This window comes from Sinocyclocheilus grahami, unplaced genomic scaffold, assembly GCF_001515645.1.
Source record: "Sinocyclocheilus grahami isolate Dianchi unplaced genomic scaffold, SAMN03320097.WGS_v1.1 scaffold841.1, whole genome shotgun sequence".
NCBI lineage: Eukaryota > Metazoa > Chordata > Actinopteri > Cypriniformes > Cyprinidae > Sinocyclocheilus > Sinocyclocheilus grahami.
Window position 1 is genome coordinate 214,329 of NW_015506020.1, and position 15,169 is coordinate 229,497.

The 15,169-nt window shown below is 36.1% G+C and overlaps 1 protein-coding gene across 1 annotated transcript in view; it reads right to left on the bottom strand.

The window, feature by feature from the left end:
- LOC107562808 (Down syndrome cell adhesion molecule homolog) overlaps nt 1–15,169 on the bottom strand; it is a 142,419-nt gene that overhangs the window by 23,927 nt on the left and 103,323 nt on the right. Inside the window, exons 7-10 of the mRNA XM_016247532.1 lie at nt 8,254–8,550; nt 6,050–6,322; nt 3,401–3,679; nt 2,605–2,732 (exon numbers count right to left, since the gene is read on the bottom strand). Coding sequence (XP_016103018.1) covers nt 2,605–2,732; nt 3,401–3,679; nt 6,050–6,322; nt 8,254–8,550 — 977 coding nt within the window. The remainder of the gene's footprint in view (nt 1–2,604; nt 2,733–3,400; nt 3,680–6,049; nt 6,323–8,253; nt 8,551–15,169) is intronic.

Here is a 15,169-nt window from a genome sequence, read left to right on the forward strand (position 1 = left end):
TTGATAGTTGTGTAAATACTGTCATACTAACAGCTGTCTGAATTATTTTTGGTTTATTGTAATCCATTACATACCTTTCTTTCAAAGTTATCTAGCATTATAAAGCTGAATTTGTTCTGACTCAGCTTAACTCTGAGTTCTTGTCATATTTTATTACCATTTTCTAAACTATAGCGAATAAACTGTGATAATGTGAGAAAAGTTGAAGGTGTCTGAATAAATATCGGTTTGACTATCTATTTGATAAATGAAGTTAACCAACTAAGATTATACATACTCTTTTGGTTTCTGTACCCAATATTTAAAAAATTTACAAATGCAATAAAAATATTGGTATCGATACTCGGTATCGGCAAGTACCAAAAATAAAAGTATCGGTATCGGGCGAGTACTGGAAAAATTGGTATCGGTGCGTCCCTACAAATTACTAATCAAGGAAGAACTTGTTATAAAAGAGTTAACTAAAAGTTCAACTTGGTTTTATTTTGCATGTTTCTTAAAATAAATAAATAAATAGACAAACAAATAAATAAATAATCTATTCCAAATCTCAAAATTTTCAAAAGCCTATCAATTTAAATAAAAAGTTGAAAATTAATAATATATATAAAAAATCTATTTATTTAGTACAGTATGTACTGCTTTTGCTTTGATGGCAATGGTAATATTTTTTATTCATTTTGCATCATCATTCCTTTGGTTCACATTTAAAAAAAAAAAAAAAACCCTGTGTTTATTTGTAAATTTGTAAAAGATTCAAACCAATCCGAATTGTCCGATTTACAGTGGGGCAAAAAAGTATTTAGTCAGCCACCAATTGTGCAAGTTCTCCCACTTAAAAAGATGAGAGAGGCCTGTAATTTTCATCATCGGAAACAATCTAAGGTCTATACACACTGCATATTTAGAAACGTTGTATATTTATATTTTTAATATGTAGAAATTTATAATGAATATATAATGTTTAATTTAATTTAATTTATTTAACAAATATTTAAAAGGGTCATATGATGCGATTTACATTTTTCCTTTCTCTTTGATAATGTACAGTATGTGGAAAATAATGTGTTTTTTTTTTACCATAAACCGCATAAACACATTTCATTACACCAAATACACAAAATAATGTTATTTTTAGCAGCATCATATGACCCCTTTAATTTAAAAAAGTCTACACTAAAACGTATTTCATTCTAGCACAACAAAACAAAAATGTCTGCTTCCTGAGGCAACATGGCCGCGATATGTTTTACTGTAATCTTAAACATCTGATAATCCAATAACATTACACCCTTTTTTATGATCAATATCAATTATGTTGTGTTTACATCTGATGATTTCTTTATTGGATTTGAAGATCTCTGAGGGGAATTGTTTTGTATCTGGTGTGTCATGTCTGGATTAGGATTAGATGACACTGCGGGATTCAGTTATATGAAATAAACCATAATACCACATGAGCAACTTAATCTGACAAAGCTACAGACTTTCTGGGCAACAAAATAAAATAATCTTGACTGAAAATAGGTACAGACTTTCAGGATATCCGCCTTAGTTTGCAATGTGGAAATAAGCTATTTTCTGTGAACGTGCGAGACATCTGATTCATAAGCCACTATACATAGGTGTAGTAAAACAGTGTAACCAGTGTGCTTATAATTAATGTATGAAAATACATTAAAACAATATAGCAAGAAATAGCAGTTTGCAATATCACACACATTTTTTGTAAAGCTCAAAATAACCGAAAGCGGATGACACCAAAAGCCTTGCACATTTAGAAATGGACCTGCTCTTATGTTAAAAATAAGGTGGATCCTGTACAGAACAAAAATAGATGTTGGAATACTGACCCTCTTTTCTTTCATCCAAGCCCTGTTTAATGACACCCTCCCAATGTGCAGCCCGGTTTTTTGTTGTGTATATGGATTTCTATTTGTGAGCTTTAATTTACAATGTGTAGTGAGGGCTTCAAACGCTCAGTCCCCTTCAGGAGGAATCAAGGTCGAGCGAGTCACCTGCTCCTGCTCTAATCCAGTAATCCAGCTTCTTTGACCATGGCCTCGATGCAAACACACACCTGTGCACAGCCCACCTGTCCAGATCCCCCCTAAACCTGACTACAGTTATGTCCACACCAAATGTGTCTGCGTTGGGTCCCCTTCATTATATGGTCCTACCTTAGGTTAACTGGAACTTAAACAAAACCTTGCCAATAGTATAATTGCAGCTTTAGAACAGCTGTACTGTTTATCACTCAAATAGTATCTGTTCTATTTCTATTTGTTCATATGCAACTGTTCTGTTCATACACAGTGCATGAATAATAACAATAATAATAACAGCTGGAAATAGTTGGAGTTAATAAACTAAATATATTTGAGAGGAAAAATCTGCTTATTCCAATGCACAAAGGCTTATTTTTTCTCTGGATTTTGAGGAAAAAATGTAACCTGGAAATCTTATTGTGAGATTCACCAGTTTCTTTACAGAAATTCTTAATTGCAAGAATATTTCATATTGATTGCACTCTTTTGTATTTTTGCCCATAGACACTGGTAATGTACAACAAGAAATAATATACAATTACATATTTGCAAATACTAGCATACCTTTTGAGTGGTTCCATACTATAGTGGGGATTGGGTTTCCCTTTGCCGAACAATTCAGGATCACTGATTTCCCATATATGCCATCCTGGTCTCTTGGCTGTACCTCAAAATGTGGCGGAACTGAGCATAAAAATAATGTTATTTTTAAAAACACATACAATATAAAAGCACCGTTAAAAATCAATGTGATTGTATATAGGTTTAGAGACAGTTTAAATAACAAAAACTGAAAAAGATTTTCCTCTTTTTCTTTTCTTTTTTTTGCAAAACATAATAGAAAATTATATGAATTATATGTGACCCTGGAGCACAAAAGCAGTCTTAGGTCGCTGGGGTATATTTGTAGCAATAGCCAAAAATATATTGTATGGGTCAAAATGATAGATTTTTCTTTTATGCCAAAAATCATTAGGATATTAAGTAAAGAGTATGTTCCATGAAGATATTTTTTTAATTTCCTACTGTAAATATATTAAAACTTAATTTTTGATTAGTAATATGCATTGCTAAGAATTTCATTTGGACAACTTTAAAGGCGATTTTCTCAATATTTTGATTTTTTTGCACCCTCAGATTCCAGATTTTCAAATAGTTGTATCGCGACCAAATATTGCCCTGTCCTAACAAACCATGCATCAATGGAAAGCTTATTTATTCAGCTTTCAGATGATGTATAAATCTCAGTTTTGAAAAATTCACCCTTATGACAGGTTTTGTGCTCCAGGGTCACATATGGCACAAATTAAAATGATAACATTATAATAAAAGTAGCTAAATTTCTCTCAAACCTTTAACGATGAGCTGTATGCTATGCTCGACGGCAGCAGCCTCATTACGGGCAATACAGGTGTAACTGCCGTTATGAATTTCCGACAGGTTTGAAATGCGTAATGAGCTGGTGAAGTCTATGTTGTCTATGGTGACACCCAGGCTGGCATTGATTGGTCGTCCATCTTTGTGCCAGGTTATAGACATCGGCAGGTCGCCGGATATGACCACGCAGGGGATGAAGACACGCTGACCGATGGAAGCGCTCTGAGAGTCGGAGTGTTGGATCAGAGGGGGCACTGAGAGAGATGGAGCAGTAAGAGAGATGCACCACCAGATAAAATCACAAACAAAGCAAACAATGCAATTATAACTTAAAATGTTAACATATTATTGCACAGCAAAAGTTTGATTTAGAGTTTGGCTATGACAGTACATTTATGTCCCTAGTCTCCTTATATCAAATACAGAGCAAGACTTTATGAAGTAATGCTACATGTAAAATGAGCGGTTGGTGTGTTCTAAGCAGTTGTGACAAACAGCTCAGAACGCACTCAATATGGGCTGGTGGACAGAACATATGTGATCACACATGTACAATTATCTGTGATTTGCAATAATGAGGCTCCAGTCGGCCTTCATATCAAGTCATTACAGCTCAGAATCTAGAGATTTCACAGAGGAGGAGGCATAATGTGAACTAATGAGAGAGAAACAGAGCAAAGAAAGAGAAAATAAAGAAGCTCTTTTGTCTCCCAGTAAATTCGGCATAATGCGTTCCCTGGGTACTTCGCAAGCATGGTGCTAGTCAGCTTGTCGCGTTTGAGAATCAATGAGTTAAAATAACATTGAAATAAAGCAGCACTTCAGTGCTTATTTAATTCACAACAAAATGGGGATAATGGACTCAAGGGAATCCCTTTGCGTGCTTCAGAATTTTAAGCATGAATGGAGCAAATTAGCTAACTCAATCACATCAGGTTTTTTTTTCTGTCCTCATGAATTTGAACTCACAAAAACAGATGTTTTCTTGGTTATTGCATAACAACGGTATCAAATATTTGCAGTATAACTAGTATCTATTTTAACTTTAACAATATAAATGTCTGTATTTGTGTAATTGGTGCTCTAACTGTGCTTTGAGGTAAAGCTTGTCATGTTGGAATTACCGTAACTATGAGATTCTGTAAAAACCATTAGCATCTTTGTAGAACTTGTAATTGGGTAATTGGTAAGTGACATGAAATACTTTGCACATGCAGTTGATATTCATCATATTAATTACATGGAATATTTGTTATTTTCCTCTCACAGCAAAATGAAAGAAAAAAAATAAAAAATATATATATATATATGCAATTACATAAAATATAATTTTAATATATATGCAAAAAAAAAAAAAATAATAATAATTTATATATATATATATATATATATATATACACAGTGTTGGGGAAAGTAGAACTACAGTAACATCACAGCGCACACAACGCCTCTGCACTTACAGTACTCCCCATTTTTCTCAACATGGCAACACGAGAGCTGTCAGTCAAGACATGGGAAACAAAGTAACTAGCGTTACTTATTTGAAAAAGTAACTCAGATATTTCCTTCTAAATTAAAAAGTAATGCGTTACTTTACTAGTTACTTGAAAAAAAGTAATCTGATTACGTAACTTGCGTTACTTGTGATGCGTTACCCCCAACACTATATGCAATTTTGACCGATCAAATGCTCTCTAGGATGAGACTGACATTACATGGACATGCATCCACTCCCTAATTACGGAAATCAGGATTTGATGAAAGCTCTGATGTCTCTAGTGATGGGTTATGGAATGATGTTGCATTCTATCACTTTTAGATTTCAAAACAGTAGGATATAAAAAGACTACTTAATGTTTCCAAAGAAAAATCTAATACATTTTTAACATTCATTCATTGTTCATTTGGACTGATTCATAGTCATTTTAGGTAATTATATTTATATTTTACATTATATTTTTACATTTTCTTAAGAAAATTGTGTGCATTTCCATGTAAAATTTTCTTCCATAATACTACGGTATAGTAGATGTTGCTATGTAGTTGATAAGGTCTTCTAAAAGGTTATTATTGCATTAATATATGGTTGCAATGGTGATTTTTGGTTGTTAAATGGTTGCTTACTGGCCTAAAGGTTGAAATGGAGTCATTTTAATATAGGAATTTGTGAGATTGGGAATTTCACTTGAGGGTTAAAGAGTTCCCCAAAGAGATTCCATATCAAGTCACATGAATGAAACAGAAAGCTGTTTGGTTTGAAAGGTTTGAGCAATGTCATATTGCTAAACTACTAGCAATGGGCCTTTTTTGGCCCACAAAATTTCACTGAAATTATTGTGACAGCACCATAAGTCCAAAAAGCCTACTCTCAACAAGTTTCTTTGATATTCTGGTCTTCTTTAATAAGGTCGGACCTTTCCTCAACAAGACGTATGATTTGAGTTATCTTTCATGTAGCACAGATGTTGTGAGACAAGTTTGCCATGGTAGGGTTAGGGGTTTGTGAATTGCAAATCGGAAGATTGAGCAATAGTGATACTAACCCTAAAAAACACCATTGAATATGTCCCGATATTAAAATCTAGCATTCTTGTAATGGCTGACTTCCATTTATATGGCAGTACCTTTCACTGTCACATGGACGCTCCTGTGAATTTGTTTCTCTGGATCCACCAACACGTAGCATGTGTACTCCCCCTCGTCCGAGTTTTGCACATTGGACAGCTTCAGTGTGCCGTTGTTCTCAAAGGCACGTTGGCGATGGTTAAATGGGAGCAGGTTGGAATCCTTATACCACTTAATTGAGTAGTACGGGTAACCAATGATGCGACAGTGAATGTACGTGTCCCTTCCAGCGATGGCAGTGACATTTTTCATTGGTCGAATACTGGCAGCACCTGTTGTGAGAAAGAACTATCAGTACACAGTGCCTCAGAAAGTCAGCTGAAAGGCTTATGTATTACGTGTCAATAATTTCGTTTTCAACTATTAGCTATATATTCTGAACTGTAAGTAACTAACTAAATAACTAATAACAATTTATCCTAACTTCAAAGTCTTGTGGAGGGATTAACTTTAAGGGGTACTCTTCCCAAAAATAAAAATTCACTTATCATTTACTCACCATCATGCCGTCCCAAATATGTAGTTTTTGAAATGAACACAAACAGCGAATTTTAGAAAAATAATCCTTCTCCTTAAGTCCATATCAAAAACCACGTAAAACAAACATGATGGTGATCCATACGATCCCAGCCAGAGCCGATCCTCCCTATACGCAAAATACGCAAGCGGCGTAGAGCCCCCGAAACACCAGGGGACCCCCCCTTGCTCTAAACGATGATTTAATTTTTGTTTCGTTTTTGAATTTGGCCCGCGGTTATGAAAACATGAATGATCATTTCTTTTAATGCGGTGCGTTAGTTATACAGTCTTGCTCGAGACAAAAAAAAAACTAGTCTCACTGTAAAAAATTTACTGTAAATTTACAGTAACTTACTGGCAATTTTGGTTGCCAGTAAGACTGTACATTTACAAATGTACTGTAAATCAATATTTTACAGTACTTAACACGATAATTTACAGTAGAAACACGGACAGTGAAGTTTCTCAAGCGCTTTCCACAAGCGCGATTCGAGACGGAGTGAAACACGGACAAATGCGTTTCATTAATTCGTTCATAACCACTCATGCCCCATAGTATTTTCCTCAGACACACCAATCATTTCTCTTCATATGAAATTGATTAATTAACTGGGGTCGTATGGACAATGATTTTTGAAGCATCAACTTTAAAGGGGCCTATGCGCTTGCATTATATAGACTCAATGATGGATTTCACTATTTTATTAAATCTCTGTTTGTGTAATTTGAAGAGAGTCGTATGCATCTGGGATGACATGAGGGTGAGTAAATGATTAGAGAATTCTGATTTATGGGAGGAGTATCCCTAAGGGCAGGCAGAGTTTAATTGTATGTAAATGAGCAAAACGTAACAACGACCAATGGGAGGAAAGGCAGTAGAACTGGACAAAATCGAGTACAAACACCTACTTCCAATAAACAACTAAATGGTGTGTTCACACCAAGGAAGTCTATCATACTTCCAAATAGCTAACCATTACCATTCTCATTCATGTATTTACCATTCATTCCTATTCTTTTCCAAATTAGGCAGAGGCTATTTGCATTAAGTGCAAATAGCATTTGATACCGTTTCAACTCAGTGAAAATTATGATATGTCATTTGGTTGAATTGGTCACATCAAAAGCTAAATCTTTTGTCATTTTTTTCTGGCCTAACCTAACAACCAACTTATCAAGGTCTTTAGGCTCACTAGAAACTTCCAGGCAAGTACGCTGGCATGTTTGGAGCTAAACTCTGCAGGACATCGGCCTTCCAGAAGCAGGATTGGACACTCTTGCTCTATACTATGCATTCCTATTTGACTGCAATCTCTAACTCCATCAGGAGGTGGATCACAAGAGCTCTACTGCCTTCACTCCTGCCGGTTGTGTCCACACTCTCATTTGCATGAAGTTAAACTCTGCTCTTTGTTGTGCCATCAATGGTCACTGCTCGTGCTTTTTCAAAGTGCCATATTTCATTGAAAATAAATCACTTCAAGTTGCTTTCTTGCGGCAAGCTGTTGACAATGAGAACGTACCTTTTAGGAGGCTGCACTGCAACTACAACCTAAAACAATAAAATTCTCCTTCTAACTCCAATTTTCATATAGAATACAGACAATCTCCGGACAAACGTGAAATTGTTGTGTGTGCTTGTGGTGTGGTGTGGGTGTTTTTGAGGAGCTGATCTGACAAGCACCTCTTACGTTTATTCGAGCCTGGTAGGAGACCGAGCCGGCCGAGTTGTTGCAGGTGCAGCGATAGACGCCCCCATCGGTGACCTGTGTGTGAGACACATTCAGGTAGCTGAGCACGTGGCCTTCCGTGGTGATGATGCGATCCATGCGGTGGTTGCTGTCTTTGATGACAGGGTCGTCGTCCAACGTCCAGGTGATGGTGGGGAGGGGGGTTCCTTTCACGTGACACACCAGTGATATGGGCTCATTCGGGCTCACCACCTTCTCGCTGAAGGCAGAGAGGATTTTTGGAGTCCCGTCTAGAGAAGTGGAAGACAGATTTGACAGATTTTTGAGTAGGGTGATCATACGGGCCATTTTTACTGGACGCACCCTTGCCAGGATTTCTATATTGCCTAAAATATCCAGGTTTTGGCTGTTTGCACTGTGTAGATCGATCGTTGTATGACATTCACGAGAGCTATAGAGAGCAGAGCAGATGGCTCCTTATGATTTCGAATCGCTCTCGCGGTACTTTGGTGTCATTTAATGATCGGTGCGCAGCGACGCTTCAAATCGAACGAATGAACGAACAAACACGTGTGCGTATTTGCATCGCTTTGATCGTTCTTTGTAGATCTCACCTTCTCACGCGCCACGATTGGTCGATTATATACAATACCTGCATGTTATTGGTCAAACTACTTTGGATGTTTTAGGCAATATAAAAATCCTGGCCAGGGCGTGTCCCGTATGAATGGCACATATGGCCACCCTATTTATGAGTGATATTGTGTGTGATTAAACTAACTAAAATTAAAGTCATTATTTACTGAAAAGCTTGCAGTGAAGTGTCATTCACATCTGCTAGATATGACCAAACAGCATTTTTTCTTGTAAAGGTTGTAGTCAAATTATTTTATGTATGTTGAATGAAGAAATACATTGGAGAGATGCTATGAGTTTACAGTAAATATCAACTTAAATATGTGACCCTGGACCACCAAACCCGTCTTAAGTAGCACAGGTATATTTGTAGCAATAGCCAACAATACATTGTATGGGTCAAAATTATAGATTTTCTTTAATGCTAAAAAGGATATTAAGTAAAGATCATGTTGCATGAAGATATTTTGTAAATTTCCTACCGTAAATATATAAAAACTTAACTTTTGATTAGTAATATGCATTGCTAAGAACTTCATTTAGACAACTTTAAAGGCGATTTTCTCAATATTTAGATTTTTTTGCACCCTCAGATTCCAGATTTTCAATTCAGATTTTATTTATCTTGACCAAATATCATAACAAACCATACATCAATGGGAAGCTTATTTATGCAGCTTTTAGATGATATATAATTCTCAATTTCAAAAAATGTACCCTTATGACTGGTTTTGTGGTCCAGGGTCACATATGCATTTTATTTCCTTCCTTTTCTGGAGCTTGACTATGGTTATACTTAAACTGATGCTGCATAGAAAAGAGCTGCATGACAATTCTTCAAAAGTATAATGCAATATTTTACTATTTCAGTTTAAGCTTTCAGAAAACATCCAAAATTATGATCTTTGACATTTAGCTGTGATTGCTGAGCACATTTCAAATTACATTTTCTTGAGATGTCACTAAATAAATAAATTAACTAAATATTTAATCTGTCATAAAAGGTGAACAATTTTAATTTCACATTTTTATGTTAAATTATATAGCTGCATAATGCACAAAAAACACGTTAAAAATACGAAAATAAAAAAGTATCTTTAAGCAAGTAATTATGTGTATGAAATGTTCTTTAAATATTCTTAAATATTCTACTTTTTGACAAAAGAGACAATCATCAACAACTTATTTGAGGGGTGGGTGGGTGGGGGGTTGTTACTGTGGCTTGAGCGGATCTTTTTAAATGGTCTTTTTGGTTAAATAGTTTACCAACACCTGAATAAATGCTTTTCCTAATCATTAATGGCTTGTTATTAGGTCAAATGGGTCAAAGGGCAACGCTAGCATGACAGATGTACAATAATATGTCCAAAATACTATATTACACACCTGCAAAACCTAAATAAAGTACAGTAAGGTACAGTAGATGCTAACACAATGTAAACGGTGAACTTTTACATTAAGTGTAAGTGTTAAGTGTTATCTAATTAGGTACACAAAGCACACACAGTGAAAGCACATTCAGTACTGGAGGCAACAACATTCACTTTCCTGTGCAAGTGGACAATAAATTGTTGACAATGCATGGAAATAAAATTAAGTATGCAAATAGAAAGACCAAACACAGTCCAGTATACATTTGAAATGTAAAATGTAACTGTAAAGTCATTGAGAAAAGAAAGAAAGAAAGAAACCAGCAGGCTTTGCAACAAGGTACCAGATTCGGCCCGTTTTGCATATTTTGAATATTTTCAAATATTTTATGATAAAATGTCTGAATTAAGCAAAAGATGCATGTAGCTATACCATAGGTGAACAAATCCTTACACAAAACACAGAAAGATCATGAATTATTATAAAAAAGATTATGAAACTACATCTTCACATTCACAATAAATAACAGACAATGAAAAAGCAACAACACTAGACCTAGCCAGACATTTCTTGCCAATCTTTTCAGCCGTTTTCCTATAGCATGGCACTTAACAAGATACAGCTGTGTTTTCAGGCTTACTGCTTTTGAAATCCTTACTCTCTGATCATCATGGCTTTTTTATTTTAATTTTTTTTTACATCATTATAGATGATCAATATCCTCTTTATGCAGTTTTGTGGCAATAGGAGACAGTTGCCTCAGCAACCAAGCTGAAGCAACAAATCTTTTCAGCTGCAGGGCTGAGTAGTAGTAGTCCAGCAGAGGGTTTATTAAAACACATGCACAGTTACAGTTACACATATGCTCCACAATTTCCATTCCCGAGTCCAATGTTTGTGTAACATTCTACCCACTAAGATGCCTTTATCTGATTGACTTTTGAAATCCACCTAGATGTACCCTTCATTATCTATGATATCCTACAATCATGTGTGTGTGGTTCGGCGGCTGGTTAGATAAAAATAGCAGTTGAAGTAATGGTTTAAAAAAGTAAATTCATTTATAAATGTCAACCATGTTCATTTGCATAACTGAGATTTGGGGGAGGGGCGTTGTTAATCCAATATGCATTAAAGGGCACCTAATATCCCCCTTTTTACAAGATGTAATATTGGTCTTGGGTGTCCCCAGAATGTACCTGTGAAGTTTCAGCCCAAAAATACCCAACAGATCATTTATTATATCAGCTGGAAAATGTAATTTTTGGGGTGTGTCTAAAAAAGAGCTGATTTGGAGAGTATCGCTTTAAATGCAAATAAGCTGCATATTCCCGCCCCGTCTCCAGAAGAGGGTGTTGCGTATATACGTCTCTCTGCATTGCATATCTACAGCAATAGAGTGGTGGAACTATGATGTCACTTTGTAGGCAAAAACCCGGAAGGGAGTTAGCATTTTAGCACTTCCGGTTCCATCGTCAATGGGTTTTTGAATGCAAGTTTGGTTAAATCCCCTAAAATAGGTCCATGGTTCACACAAGCTCAAGATACTTTCACGTTTTATTCTACGACATAAAACACCCCAGTTACCCCCACTCGTGATTTTTTAAAACTGTTACATTTCTTAAAGGGGTCATATGATGCGATTTCAAGTTTTCCTTTCTCTTTGTAGTGTTACCGAGAGCGAGAGAGAGCGCAAGAGAGAGAGAGAGAGAGGGGGCTTCATCGCTGTGTCTGTCACGCGACTCTATTCCCCTTTCGGGCTCTATCTTTACATTTATTTTGAAAGATGAAGCTCGCGATTATGGTAAGGGGCGTTACATTTCCGACGAGTGCTTGCGGTGTTCGGCCAATCACAATGCACTGGGTCAGCTGGCCAATCAGAGCAGACTGGCTTGTCAGAAGGGGGGACTTTATAGAAAACGAAGCGTTTGAGAGAGGCGGGGCATAGAGGACCTACAATAATGTACAGTATTTGAAAAATAATGTGTTTTTTGAACATTAAAGCATGTCAACATATTCTCCATTCTCCATGTGTATTTGGTTACACCAAATACACAAATAATGATCTTTAAAAAAGCATCATATGACCTCTTTAAAAAAGACGGTTGCTAACAAGTTGCTAAATGGGACTACAGGCGCTGTCTGAGACATTAAACGTCATCACGCCAAACAGTTTATCAATTTACAGTATTTTCCAATCGTAGTGTATAATTTATAGTACAATTAATTGTAGAATAACCAATTAATAGATTCCCGCATTTTATATTTCATTCGACAATGTTTTTTTGCTTTGCCCCGAAATGCAACACAAGTCTTCAGATGGAAAATGCTCTTTTAGCATGAAATGCTCAGTATTTCCTACTGATGCGGAGACTCTGGGTTCCCACCGTAAGGTAAACTCATATGATTATTCCATGTAAACACCACATTTACTGGCTTAGTCACAGTGAAAGTTAAACTTTAACGATGCATAGTGCTTAAAGCCACGTTAAAATTAAATGTTTACGGCCACATGAAGCTGTTACGAAGCATACAGATTGAGGATTTTCTAGAAGCAAGGATAAAATAACATTTTGTGTACCCACCCTAATAAAACGATAGCTGAAATGTGGTACTTTACTCACTAAAATAAGTTTAATCTTACCATAACCAAAAACTCGCTCACTCTGCTGTTATTCAATAGATTAAATGTACTAGAATTTTATTGAATAGTACGTGGAGACACGTTTTTAATTAAAATATTCATATTAATCAAGGATTTATTGACTTTTAATGCACCTTATTTCGAAATGTACAGAGATACGTGCTTTCATATGTCTTTTAATTATGATTATTTAATTTATTCACTATACTATTTATTACTAACGTCTCATTTCAGTTTTAGTTTGGCTCTAGTTTTGTATTTATTCCAGTTTATATGAAAAGGTTCATGTAGCGTGGATTAAAATTCATATACAGAGTAAATCCTTTTCACTGAACGTGTTAAAAATAAGTTTGAAACAGTTGTCGGGAGCATGGTGGTGGTGACGCTGAAGGCGAGCGACCGTGGTGGTGTAGCTTGTTTATAGCCTAAGTTTAGCTTTTAATTTCTGCCGCTTTTATTCAGGAATATTCATATTAATCAAGGATTTATTGACTTTTAATGCACCTTATTTCGAAATGTACAGAGATACGTGCTTTCATATGTCTTTTAATTATGATTATTTAATTTATTCACTATACTATTTATTACTAATGTCTCATTTCAGTTTTAGTTTGGCTCTAGTTTTGTATTTATTCCAGTTTATATGAAAAGGTTCATGTAGCGTGGATTAAAATTCATATACAGAGTAAATCCTTTTCACTGAACGTGTTAAAAATAAGTTTGAAACAGTTGTCGGGAGCATGGTGGTGGTGACGCTGAAGGCGAGCGACCGTGGTGGTGTAGCTTGTTTATAGCCTAAGTTTAGCTTTTAATTTCTGCCGCTTTTATTCAGGGATCAAAATTCATAAAAGTTATATTATTTTGTGAAGATTATCTTGATGGACAAAACGTTTTATGAACTATGACTGAACACAGAGCTTATTTTCTGCGATAATCCAAAAGCCTATGGAACAATTCTATTGGGTTTTTGTTGAGGGAACCAGTGCGATGCTAACCATAGACTGTAAAAAAAAAGATGGACGATGCGTCTCCACTTCCTTCCACTATAGAAAAGTGAAGCCAAAGCATCGCAGTATGGCTGCTACCATCTTGAGTAAATTATGTCATTTGGAGCAGTAGAGATTTGTTTGGAGTCAGAGTCTGCGCAGTAGAGATTCGTTAGGAGCCAGAGTCTGCGCAGTAGAGATTAATTTGGAGCCAGAGTCTGCGCAGTAGTGTAGTGAGGTGGAACCGCGGAATCAAACTCTCGCCAAAACTCCCGCAGACCCAATCAACCATAACGACACGCCCTGTTTTTACAGCATCAAATTACTAGCTAAAATCAAACTTATCACAAAAATGAACAATTGAACATATATCAGCGTGATAACAACTACCTTAAATGACCAAAACCATCTTTCGGAAATTGTATTGGAAGTGTAATTAGTTTTTTTATTTTGACTCAAGTCCCATTCGTTTACATGGAGAAGGCGGGGTTTATTACCTGTACTGCAGCCAGCCACCAGGGGGCGATCAAAGAGCCCGCTTCACTTTTTAGGATGTGTGAGGCACACCCGATACTAACAGCCGATCCGCATACAAAGTGACGTTATAGTTCCCCCACTCTATAAACAGCCGGTAGAAGCAACATGACAGAGCGAGAGAACCGGAGTTTAGCCATACATATGGGAAGCCAAATGCACTGAAAGTGGGATGAAACAGCGCGATGTTACAGAGTATTCGGCACGGATCAATTGACCGAGCCACGCGACAGCGCTACCAAACGAATATCGCGCTACGAACGGCGCAAACTAATCTCACAAGCACGGCGCTGATCAGTTAAAAAGTACTTAATGTATGCACACAAATACGGTTAAAATGCTAAGGACTATAACGACATGACATTCACAAAGGAGTTTGGAGTGATACACGTATTTAGGTAGATTTTGAGGCGCAGAGGCGCATTAAATTAAAGTAACCCACAGCGTCCTCAGCAAGTCTTACAAACAAACACAGAGCATCATAGAATGATATGATGATATGAACATTTTCACTTTTGGGTGAACTGTTCCTTTAAATGTAATAACAAATTTAATATCTAGTATAAAAGATAATATATTTAGATACAATAGATGCTAACACTTGCAAATGCAAACAAAAAAGATATGGTGCCCAAAATCCATTTTCTGTGTTGTTGGACATGATATGTTATGTCCTCACTGGCTTATATTGTACCTTCTGCATACACTGAATTCAATTCAATTCAATTCAATTCAATT